Consider the following 13,251-nt stretch of genomic DNA (forward strand, 5'->3'; position numbering starts at 1 on the left):
TAAATTTACCTTATATACGATATTACTTATATTATTATAAAAATGAAGGTCTCAAAATCAAAATAAACGCTAATATTATCGGCTTTAAACTAAAGATAAAAACATTAAAATATTTATTATGATGATTTTCCGAATGTTTGAGTTTACTGTTTCCCATATTGATGTGCTATATATCTGTTTTTTTTATAATTATTGTTGTTGTGTTTCTGATCCTTCATAATATTTGTGATGATATACTCATGTGTCTGTGTCAACCAATTGCTCTTTTCATCCCAACACAGGGCTTTTAGTCCTATGGAGTTGGGACTTATGTCTCAAATAATGCGTAATGAAGTAAATAAATAAATATTTTAATTAGTTTAAAATAATAAACCTTATCAATATTTTCTAATATGCTAAGATACTCGGATCTCGTTGCAATGCAGGTGCATTTAAAACGACTAAACCAAATAATTCGTTTCTGTTTAAGGATAAATAAATAGTTTTCATGTGTTTAACATCCCAACAAAGGAAGGTTGAGAGCCAATTGGAGCCATATTTAAATCCATGCGGTGTTCTGGCAAAGTAATGCATGGGACATGTTAGCGCAAAATGCACACTAAATGTACGAGGAGAAAGGCAATAAGAGCTGTTTTCCCGTTTAATAATTTATCATTCGCTCTACCGTTTAGCTCAGATTCTCATTACCGTTTCACAGGACTTAGTTTCAAGCGGGCGTGACCCGACATGCTAATTTTGTGCGTGATTTCAGTATTCAATGTGTCTTTTGTAGCTTCTTTTTGCGGTTAGTGTTTAATTTATTTCAACGTTTTAAGCACAAAAATCTAAGCACGTGTTTAGCACAGTTATCTCATTTCACAATTTTCATTTACATGCTTACCGTGAAATCGAATTTACTGCTTCAATATCCCCTTAAAATAAGCACGTTTTTAAAATACATGAAAAGCAGGTTTGTTTTTTCTAACCGCGTTGTTATTTTAATACTTCCACTTATTCATTAATTATTGTTATTCAGTCACAATCTTCATTAAAATTAGCAAAACTTTTTAATTTACTAGCGAATTTCAGACATCAATAAAATTATTTTAAAATACGTTTCATTTTAAAAGGGTGACTGAATTAGAGGTAAAAATAAAACAGTTTTATTGATACGGGTCATTTTATTTCAGTCAAAGTGTGTTCATGTGTATGATTTTTTAAACGCCATTTTTCTGTAAGTTACTTCAATTATGTATTGCCCGAGTACAACTCAGCACAATATATTATAGGCAATGAATAAATAAATTATCTCCAATATATTTTTGAAAACATTACTATATAAGTATAATTTACTTTTAATATTTTTTGTTAAATAAGTCAATGTGCATAAATGTAATACGAGAATGTTAATATTTTTATGTAAAACAACATATTTTTCTTCTGAAAACAATACAAGATTTATTTAATCATTTATTAATTTACTCTTTAAAAATTACACTAGTTTAAATATTATTGAACTTATTAAGGCTTTTTAGGCTATGTCCGTGTCAAAGCACAATAAATAACAATAAAAATACATAGTAAAATTAATAAGATTGAATTATAATGACATGTGATGCAATAGAATAACAATCTAGAAAAAAGGAATAAGTAATAAATAAAAAAATTCCAAAGAATACCATGCAAAAAAGATAATCAGAAATAATGTTTAGAATATAAATTATTCAAATTAAGAATCACACATAATCAAATATACAAAACAATTAAAATCAACAAAATAATAGTAAAATATAGTAGTGTTAAAAAAACAAAATAAGAGTATCATTGAAATCAACAGAAAAAGAATATATATATAAACATAATTGAAAAGATAATTGAGATACGTTTTCTAGAAACATAACATACACAAATATAACGTTTATTTAATATTTCCACCATAAAATTTAAAAATAATATAACATTATATACAAATACATTCTCAGCTAAAATAGAATGCAACTTTATACGTCTTGTTTTGCAACTGCAATATTATTTGCAATCATCATTTTAATACAAAGGACCAAAATTACAGAAGCAAGTCACTACAGAGTAATTAATTCTTAAATGTTTTCTTTTGTTATAGGGGGTTCTTTTAAACCACAACGTATCAGCCCGAGTGGTACGGAGTAACCAAAGCTTAGTACTGCAGCGGGTAGCGAGGCACAGCGCTGGAAGATATTCCTGCTCCGCCACCAACCCAGAAGGGGAAACTGTCAGCAACGAGTTTCATCTTAGAGTCAAATGTAAGTTGAAACATTTTTATAAATAGCCTTCCTAAAACTTTTTCAGCCAGTGCATTTTGTGGACAAATTCGGAATTTAATTTTCTCAAGTTATTTTAGCGAGACAGTGAGAATGAAAAATATTGACAGATTATACATAAAAACAGATTATGAACGTATTACAAATGTTTTTACCTACACATTACAAAGATTATAAAAAAAACTATTGAAACAATTATGCAGATCCACTATTTTGTAAAAAGTCTACAATTTTTTTTTTGAAAATGTTCATAAATTTTGAGTAAAATAAGTCGTAAATAAAATTTCATTGAACGTATATAATAATATTTTTGATTGGCTATAAATGTTCGTATCATAGAATTAAGAATAGTCCAGAAGGAGCGTGAATCATATTTGAATACATCAGACTGTGTCCAACAATTCCCCTACTTAGACACACTTTCGTCGCGCGCATACTGAAGTTACCGGGTAATATTGCCAGATCGCGAAGAATATAACCATAACACAAATGTAAGGTAAAATTTTATTGTGCACTCGGAAACATTGATTGACACAACAGAGTAGATAAGTAAAGGGTCATTTAATAAGAGTAATTGAATTAATTAACTTTGAACTCAAAATATAAAACAAATTGTTAAATAATATTTTATGTTTTAAAGATAATGTCGGCCAAATGTCCACCACGGCGTTGTGTAATCCGATGTTCAATTTTAATTATTTCTCATATTATATGTAAACAATTTTTCTACCTTGGCAACACTAACGAAATTTCCATTTTGTTTATTCGACAATCTGACAGATGGAAAAATAATTCAAATTTTAAGTAATGCATTTGTGACAAACACATTCATTTGATAATTGAATTTGAATATCTAGTGTAACAGATCCCTGTGAATAATGAGTACTTACATATATATGTATGTTTTTTTATTACTTTTTAATTTTAATATTTTTTTTAATTTTGTATTGTAGGCTGGAGAGCTCTCATTAATTTTTTTTCTTCGTTTCATCATTAAGGTTTTTAAAAAAAAAAAGATATTTTTTATGATCATTGATCAATAAGTCAATATTCACTACACACTCTCGCATGCACACAATACTCACACACCCATACATTCACATATACACACACCCTCACACACACTAAATATATATACTCATACTCACCCTAACTAACATGTACAACAATAATACATTTACTTTCTTTTTTTGCACCACAACAGGCCAGGAGGGCTAATTACAGTGGTGAATTACATCACAGAGCACCCAGGCTTGAGAAAAATCACATTTTTGTGTTCTCACCGGGAATCGAACCTGGAACCTTCCGTGCGTGAGTCAAGCGTCTTGACCACTACACCACGGAGGCCGCCATAAATAAAACGGATACACTAAATAAGAGTTCGCATCGTTTTTTATTTATGTTATTTTATTGTGACTATTATTACGATAATTTATTGATATACACATTTAAAAAACTTAATACTACGAGACTTTATTGATAACCTAGTAAAATTATATTCGATTGTATAAATTGCATCTATCTTAAATTAAATTTTATTAAAATTGATCTTATATAAATTCTAATAAGCTGTTTTTATAACACATAATGAAAACTAAATTTTGGTCTATACACAAGTTTTTTTTTTTTTTTGTGACTATTGGTGTTCACATATAATTGGTGAAAGATGTTTAGTGTTATTATTTTTTATTTTATAAATTCTATTTACATTGTGACATCTTTTTCTGTCAGTGAACTGAAAATAAATAAATAAATTACGCTTGAAATGTGATTGCATCCTGTTTTTTTAAGATCCTAGCAGTATTTCTACTCTTTAAAACGACACAACATGGCATGGTTAAATTCGAATCAAGAGTTGCGTACTGAGCGACGTTTACAAAGAAACTAATGGGTCAAAACGTATACCTACTCATTTATGAGTAGCTGAGTCGCCTTCTGTTTGATGTGCGTATGCGGTTTCTGGACTATTCTCAATTCTATGGTTCATATACATTTTTTTGTAATATGAATATTTATGTGAATAAATAAAATAAAATAAATAAATGAAATTAAAATCATCCAAACTACTTCACCTACCCGAAAACGCTTAAATCAATTTTCATCCTAGTTTTAGACTAGTTTTTTTACCACCTGATTTTGGAATTCGTATAAAATATTTTCAATATATTTCATTAAAACGAAAAACATGAACGATTAATTTGGAAAAGTTATTTTTTGAAATATCCGCACAGTGTGAAGGTTGTATGGAAAATTCACCTCCTAGCGAGAGGGCATTCAAGCTCAGTCATTAGTGACGGCCTTCCCATTAACCATTTCTTCCCACGGTGCACAACGCGCGGTCATTAGTTTAATAAATGTGCTCAAATTGGACATTTAAAAGGTTTGTTTTCCTCCTAGGCGTAATACGGTTTACAAAAATACTTCCCCTGGCAGCCAAATTTCATACAAAGTTTAATCATAAACTCCTGAATTTCGTAATTAATATAGGTCTGTTTTTTTTGTTGTTTTGACTGGTCATTACTACCCTGTAAATAAATGAACTGAAAATTCAGAACTTATTTATAAATAAATATATACGTTTTTTTTCTCATCGTTTCTAAAAACGGATCTCGATTCAAAAGTGTGGGAGGCATATTTTAGTTTTAAATTAAAAAATTTATAATCTTCCGCCCATAGAATTAAGAATAGTTCAGAAGGAGCGTAGAATCATATTTAAATACATCGGACTGTGTCCAAAAAATCCTCCACTTTTGCCGCAGGCATGCGTAAAGTCACCGCGTAACGTTGCCAGATCGCGAAAAATATTATATAATCATAACAAAAGATAATTGAAGAAAAAAATGTAAATTTCACAAAAAATTTATTGTACACGCGGAAACATTGATAGACACAACGGAGTAGATGAGTAAAGTGTCATTTAACAACAGCAATTTTTACATGAACTTTGAACTTAAAAAATAAAACAAATTTTATTTTACATAAAACGGATATTTTTATGTCATGTTAAATGATAATGATTTGATGTTTTAAAGATATTGTCCGTTAAATGTCCACCACGGCGTTGTTTAATCCGAGAGGTCCGATTTTCATTAGTTCTCTCATTCGGTGAGCAAAGTAGCGTAAAAAATTTTACTACCCTGGCAACACTAACAAAATGATTATTTTGTTTTCTTCGACTATCTGACATATGGAAAAATACTTAAATGTTTAAGTAATGCATTTGCTACATACACATGCATTTACTATCCCAGCAGTATTTTTATACTTTAAAACGACACAACACGGCAAAGTTGCATCCAAATTGGGAGTTGCGTACTGAGCGATGTCTACAAATAAACCAATGGGTCAAAATAGTAAACTACTCCTTCAAGAGTAGTTAAGTCGCCTTTTGTTTGATGCGCGTATGCGGTTTATGGACTATTCTTAATTTTATCCTTCTGCCATACCATACCAACACTGAAAAACAACGTAAGATACCTACTTGTGGCCTCCGTGGTGTAGTGGTCAAGACGCTTGACTCACACACGAAAGGTTCCGGGTTCGATTCCCGGTGAGAACACAAAAAAATAAAATGTGATTTTTCTCAAGCCTGGGTATTCTGTGATGTAATTCATCACTGTAATTGGGCCTCCTGGCCTGTTGTGGTGCAAAAATAAATAAATAAATACTTTTATAGCGTGAAATGATTGCTACAAATCAATAAAAAGATATGTACACTCAATTTTCATGCTTGATAAAAAAGTTTCAAAACCCATTACAAATTTATCAAACCTGCTTCTTATGCCACAGTATACTAATATAAATGCACTCAATGATGTGATTATTTTTTTTAATACCCAATTATTTTCTTCTAGTTGCACCAGTGTGCAAGAAATCTGGTTCTTTGGCTGTCGGCGCAGCGAGGGGAGAAAAAGTGTTAGTCTTCTGTGACGTTGATGCTGATCCTCCAGCTAGAGCATTTAAATGGAAATTCAACAATTCTGGAGAAACTTTAAATGTGGGACCAGAAAAATTCTCTTCCAATGGCAGTTCAAGCATATTGGGGTAAAAAGTTAACCTTTTAATTCGTTTTTCCAATGTGATCGGTGTTCAGAGATTTTATTATATTTTCTTTTCTTTATAGATATACTCCAACTGCTGATTTAGACTACGGGACTCTTTCATGTACTGCAATGAATGATATCGGACATCAAGCCGTTCCTTGTATGTTTCAAATGGTGGCTGCGGGTAAATGATGTTACTTTTATTTTTAATTCAATTGGTTCACTTTTTCTACTGACATTTTTTATTGGAAATGCATTTAAAATATAATAAAATAATACGTATAAAGTACTTGTTTGAAGATTTTGGTCATGACAAAGCCTGGTCACTGGTAAAAAATATAATTTTAAGTAAATTAAAACTATAATAGTATTTTTTATTATTATACTATAATTAAAATAAGACAAAAAAGGAGAGCTTACTTTCGCAAATTTACTCATAATTTCCAACCGGATCTATTAGTGTCTGTTGAAATATGAGTTTTCCATAAATATTTTCGATATAGTATATCGTAAGTGTACTTTTCCATTTAATTTATACGACGATCGGATGATTGGTTACAGCAAGTATTTTGTTCAACTGTGTTTAAAATCACGTTTTAACGTATAAAATGACAAAATCAGGTCCTCAAGTATATTAACTTATGGCAGCCTTTGTGGTGTAGTGGTTAAGGCATCACACGTAACGTTGCGGGTTTGATTCCCGATGTGAACACAAAAAAAAACACGAATAATTTTTCTCAAGCTTGGGTGTTCTGTGGTGTAATTCACCACTGCAATTGAGCCTCCTGGTCAGTTATTTTTATTTTTTTTTACTTAGGTAAGCCGCAGCCAGTTGGGAATTGTACTCTCAGTAACCTTACTCATGGAATAGCAGAAGTAGCCTGCGAAGCTGGCTTTGATGGAGGTCTTCCACAACAGTTTCTACTAGAAGTATACAGCGATTCTGATGGAACACCGAGGTTAGAAAATATATTTTTTTAATAAAAAATTTCATATTCACATAATATTAGAAAAAAAATCATTGTAATTCACTGCATTTATTGTTTGAAGAACCGCCGCTTCAGAAATATCATTTTACATAGTGATATTTAATCCACAAATTTTCCATCATCAATACTTTAATTTTTGACAAATTACATGGAATTTTCTAAAACATTTCAAACTATGCGTGTTTTTTACAAGATCAATTAATTTTCAAATAATGTGTTTATTAAAACGCGTAGAATTATTCATTAAAACTTCAATGCCAATAAAAAAATAATTATAAAATTCAAGTTAACTTTATAAAGTGATAACGTAAGTTTTCGAAAACATATATTTGGTTTCGATTGTTTGACACATTTGTTAGAAAATTCAAAAACACGGAAATTTTATGTTCAGCATTCTCAAATTATATAATACTGTACGTTTTCACAATGCCAATTATTTTATTATATTCTTGCGTATATCTGAATTCGCACAATGTTTCATACATTACAAAAGCAAGGATGATACTTGAGGACAAATATTAGGTAGCAGATAACCCAATAAGTTGGCAAAGAGTGTCCTTTGTTTATGAATAGTGACCCCAAAGTTCTGGTTTTATTACTTACTTCAGACCCTCAACTTATCCTGGGTTGACCATTCACAAGGGGTAGGTTTAATTTAGAATCTGCTATTGATGAAATCACACTTTTATAAAGGAAATCCTTCATTTTCGGGATATGCTTTAAGCAGAATCGTACCTATACGCCTTGTTCTTTGTTTGAAACTCTTCGCCCGTAAATGTGGTACGTCGGCGTCGTTACGAATAAAGTTTGCGATTATATAATTTGAAAATCCAATTTCAAACTCGCGAATCTATATAAACTCGTTTTTCTTTATTCGTTTTCTCTTTAAAAAACCCTTATTTCTTTTGATTTTCAGTTATTAGAAATCGATAATTAACATCAGTTTACTTAAGTTACGATCTATCATTGACAAAATTAAACACAAAAAAATTTTTCAATTGAACATGATTAAAATCAAAAATTTTTCCTCAAATTTCGAGCTATTTCATAAATAAAATATTATTTAAACAAATAAAATACTATTTAAACACGCATTAAAGGTTTATTAGTACGCCTTTTTTAAACATAGAACATTATTTTTAAAGTATCGGTTTATACTAATCCGCTTTGATTCTGATTAGAGCAATATAGTACATTGTGTTGTGTGTCAATAACTCACATTTTCAGAACTGCACTAAAGAAACCGGACATATTAATCTAAATATACGCTTTATTTTGTGAATAGGCATAATTTTTTTTAGTTAATATGTATTTACAGTTATCAAATAATCGATTAAGAATATCAATACATATTAAAATACTACATATAGTATAAAATCTGGGGATCAATCATTTAAACCTAAACGTTGTTTAAAAATAAACAGAATTATCTTTATATAATAAATTCTTGTTGTCTGTAAGTCTTGTAACCTTATAAAACGTTGTGCTATGTATCGTATATAAGAAAACAGCCCTTCCGTTCATTTTTCATGGCTGCTTACATTCGTCTCCTGAGAAAATTATACACGCGGTACTTAACTTTCATATTGCTTCTAAAATGCAGTAAACATGTTTACAGTCCTGATTGCACAACCGCAAACCAACAATAAAAAAATAACTGCTTCTTCAGGTAAACTCCCGGCCCAAATATAAACCACTTTAGTCCTAGCATGAGAAAAATATAAAACATTGAAAATGTTGTAATAACGTTATATCTATTTATTTAAAACTTTAATGAAATATTTCATTTGACTTTATTACTGGAGGAAATGGGGAGAGTCTCATAACCCAAAACGAATTACACACCAAGAGAGCAATAAAAATGTCTAAAAGATATTTTTTATAATGAAATTTTAATGGTATGTTTTATAATTCTTGTATACTTTAAGCAAATAAACGATAACGTAATAAGGTGGTAGAAACTCGTTTTCATTGTGAATCAATATAAAATATCGGGTGCAAGAGGCAAACTAATTTTTTTTTTCGAAACATTGACAAGACAGAAACATTGATGGATAATAGAAGTGCTTGGATTTTTATTTGGCATACAGCACTTTCACTTCTTTCAAGTACTTGCTATTTTTTTTCAATCTCGTTACATGGTAACTATCATCTTGATTTTATATTTGAAAAAATGTGTATTGATTTCCAAAATTGCAGGACATTGAAAATAAATATTAATACATCGTAATAAAAATATCAATTGGATAATAAATAATTGGGTATTAAAATTTCTTGTTACCATTTATTGTATGGGTGTTTTTTTTCAATTATCGCGACATCAAGGTAAAACATTTTTGAGAAAAGAATGTTAAAGTGAAGGCATATACAGGACTTATAATCTGTCTTGGCTGGTTCAAATGGCTACATTACATACTGTGTAATAGTCATCATTTTCCCTATGTTTAAACATCTGCATTTCCTCTTTCAATAGATTTCAATGTTCATAACTCCCTATGAAGTAGAACCTAGCCTTGTCTACAAACATTTGTATAAACTCAAAATAAATTAATTATGCATAGTATATACTGACACTCTTCTATAACCAATTATATGTGTGGCACTGTGCTGGAACATCACACAAAAAGTGCAAAGTTATAAATTACATATGTAACGTACGCGTTACCACGATGAAAGTTTCGCCGGTTCGTCACCCGCGTCTGCCGCAGTCAAGCTTCCCGGCGTAAGTGGGAAGCCGCCCTCCCAGACAGAGCCAAAGACAAAGTCGGAAGGTAGGAGCACAGCTGCGCCGACCGCAAGTCAACCTCAATAGCCCTGAAAAGGACTTTCCACCCGGTCCAAGTGGTGCAGAGAGGCGAAGGCAGTCAGCAGGCAGAGCGGAGCGAAGAGCGAAGTGCAGGAAGGCGAACAGGACGGAGAACGGAATAAAACACGTGTGAACTGTTCAGAGTTAGGAACTCAACTGATTTAATATTTCCATTTGACCGCCTTATAAAGCGGTGCGCGTCGAGCTCCGTGAGTCGGCCATCCCACCCGCGCCGGCTGCCTCGGAGTGGTGGGGGTAATCTTTCCCCGCCACTCGCTACATGCCGCCGGCCGCAGGTGGCGTAAATACGGGCGCTCAATGCCCGTACGGGCCATTTCGTCGGCAGCCGCGACGCGCGCAACATGACATTTACATAATATATTTTTATACATTTTATTCATTTTAACCTAGCTATTTTTCCCCGGTAATACTGAGGCCAGGCTCGAAAGTGACCATTTTATCTTTATTGAGAGCCCAGCCATCAGTTCTATACATTTACCGGGGATCCTTTCTAATTATTGTATTATTTTAATTTATTCGATTTTACGCGTCCGGAACAACATACATAGTTTACGCTGACCGCACGTTTACGCTCCGAAACCAAAACGTCCGAATCCGGTCTCGAAACCGGTAGACAAAGAGAAGTCAGTAAGTGGTTATATACAAATATTTAATTACATATATTAAGTTTTATATTTTCCTGCCAATCTGACATGACGAATTAATTTACAAATGTGATTTTAGTAAATATTTGAGGGAGAATGATATATTTTATATTATTTTAATTTACTAACATTGTTAATATTTTTAAAACGACTGATTTACAATTTTAACCTTAAATTGTCGTAAAGTATACTTTGTTTTCTCCTCATAATAAAGTTTGCATCTTATATTTATTGTTTTATTTCATTTTAATTTTGTTCTCCAATTGTGTTTGATTCATTTAATGTGATTTTTTTTAACATTACGTGTACCAACGTAGAAGTTCTATTTTAATTTGTATTTCTGTATACAGTAAAAAGCGATAAGTCATGTAAAATACAAAATATTCAGACACAGGCAGAAAAGATAATGTTAGACAATTTGTAAAGTGATCGCTTTAAGATAAACCAGCCAATTAATAGTCATTATTTTTGCTTTGATTTCCATGACCTAAAGAGGTTCGTAATCTCTGTAAAATATATGTAATCTAGAAAAAATATTTTGTGTTAAATCAAATAAACTTATTATCTACAAGGAATTTAATAAAACTATAAACTGGTTTGAGATAATAATTTGCAAAGAACATGGCAAATTTTGAAATAAGCATCTACATATGTAACAAAAAACTTTTCTCGTTTTACATCTCGTGAAACCAAATATTTATTGTAATGTGCGAGTGTGAACTCAAAAACAACTTTCAAGTAAGCTCTCCGGGCTATATTATTATTAAAACGATCCGAAAGAGTTATTCGGGGCTCATTCCCACCCAACCATATCCTCATCTCATCTGTACCTACATTGGAATGTAATAAATTACACGAATCTCTTCCACACCTTGTTGACACTTCCCTCTATGTACTGCCTTTCCTTAAATCTGCTCACAATTCAAAGAGCTTCCATTTCAGCGAGAGCTTTTCAAAAGTTTGAGCAGGCGATCTAATATATGTAATGTATTCAGCTTATTAATAATTGTTCTTGACTGTTTATTACCAACCCTGCAGCCTATCACGAGTTAATTTTGCCTTATTTGTGTACACCAAATATTATTACGCAGCTTAATTTTACATGAGGGATTAATAAAGTCAAAATTTCCTTAATAACCTCCACTCTTCTCAGTATATGAATATTGTAATCATATTAAAGTTTAAAGCGTTTATTATATTTTATTTTATTTATCCTGCTTTGATACATACTATCATCAATAAGTGTGTAAGTTTATTAATTTAACGGTTTTCAGATGTACATTTCGGTTTTCTGAGTTTGTATTGTGTTTTATTTGAACTCTGCCGGCGTTTTAAATCACGTCGCAACGGCCATCAACCCTGACATACCGCACAATTTTTCAGGAAAACTCATTGTGACGGTTGTTTTAAACTATCGAACTTATTTTTAAATATTCAATACTTTAATACATTACTCTTATAACTTATATAGTGTCCATGCGGCTTGACTGTGAAATCATCTCCCATCCACTTTCAAATATGTTACTACAGTATCTCTGTTTAAATCACGTCTGAAGAGACATCTCTTTTCTCTTCCTTAAACTCTCCTCCTTTCATCTTTCCTCTTTATTCCTTTTTGCCACTGAGTAAGAGTATTGATTTTAGGTAATTTATAAACACAAATATTTATATTTTTGTATATGTTTACCTTTATTTTCATTTTATATTGAATATGTTTTGCAATAAAAATTATATTTTTTATTTATTTTATTGGTTGGTTGAAAGAAATTGTCATTTGGAAATAATTTCGCCAATGTACCATTTACATTATTGTCAAAAATTAAGTAAATTGAAAATAAATAAATAAAAACACTACGCTAAATAATTGATTAAAACTTCTCAAAAATTTCAAATAAAGTTTTTTTTTGCATTGTACAAACGTATGTATTTGTTTAAATGATTTATTTTTTTTGTAACGAAAATAACTTACATCATGTTTATGTAAATAATGTGCGTAAGCACTACAGAAATAATGAAACAAAATCTTTTTTACTACAAAAAAATTAAAGAAAAAACTTTTATTATTACTAAAGACTAATTTTTATGAAGGGAATGTGAAAGTCTCGGCTTTACAAGACTTATGACCTGTCATTGGCTGATTTAAAAAGTAAATAAATTTTCCTCTAAGAAAATTAAAATCTGATGATTTTCAATGTGTGTACAATATGCCAACATTTATACATATAAATAAGTGGTAGATACTATTTAAGACTAGGAAATATGGACATTGAGTCTTTTGACCCTCTCAGTACCAGCGTCATTTCTCAGGAAGAAAAATAATCATATCTCGTTATTTTCTTTAACAATCTGCCTCATTTTTTGCATGCATCTAGCCAAAAATATATCCATTATGATTTTTATATCGGTAGCCCACGCTTGTTCTGTCGTTTGTGTTTTATAACGATTGTTTTCTTAATTATTTTAAAATTT

The 13,251-nt window shown here is 30.9% G+C and overlaps 1 protein-coding gene across 1 annotated transcript in view; it reads left to right on the forward strand.

Moving 5' to 3' along the window:
- LOC148280518 (nephrin-like) overlaps positions 1-13,251 on the forward strand; it is a gene marked incomplete at its 5' end in the record, with an annotated part of 113,581 nt that overhangs the window by 53,664 nt on the left and 46,666 nt on the right. The window contains 4 exons of the mRNA XM_088228257.1: positions 2,102-2,261; positions 6,134-6,323; positions 6,403-6,506; positions 7,140-7,281. Of these exons, the coding sequence (XP_088084383.1) occupies positions 2,102-2,261; positions 6,134-6,323; positions 6,403-6,506; positions 7,140-7,281 (596 nt within the window). The remainder of the gene's footprint in view (positions 1-2,101; positions 2,262-6,133; positions 6,324-6,402; positions 6,507-7,139; positions 7,282-13,251) is intronic.

This window comes from Micrasema longulum, unplaced genomic scaffold, assembly GCF_059751315.1.
Source record: "Micrasema longulum isolate JH-2025_06_02 unplaced genomic scaffold, ASM5975131v1 h1tg000571l, whole genome shotgun sequence".
NCBI classification, from domain to species: Eukaryota; Metazoa; Arthropoda; class Insecta; order Trichoptera; family Brachycentridae; genus Micrasema; species Micrasema longulum.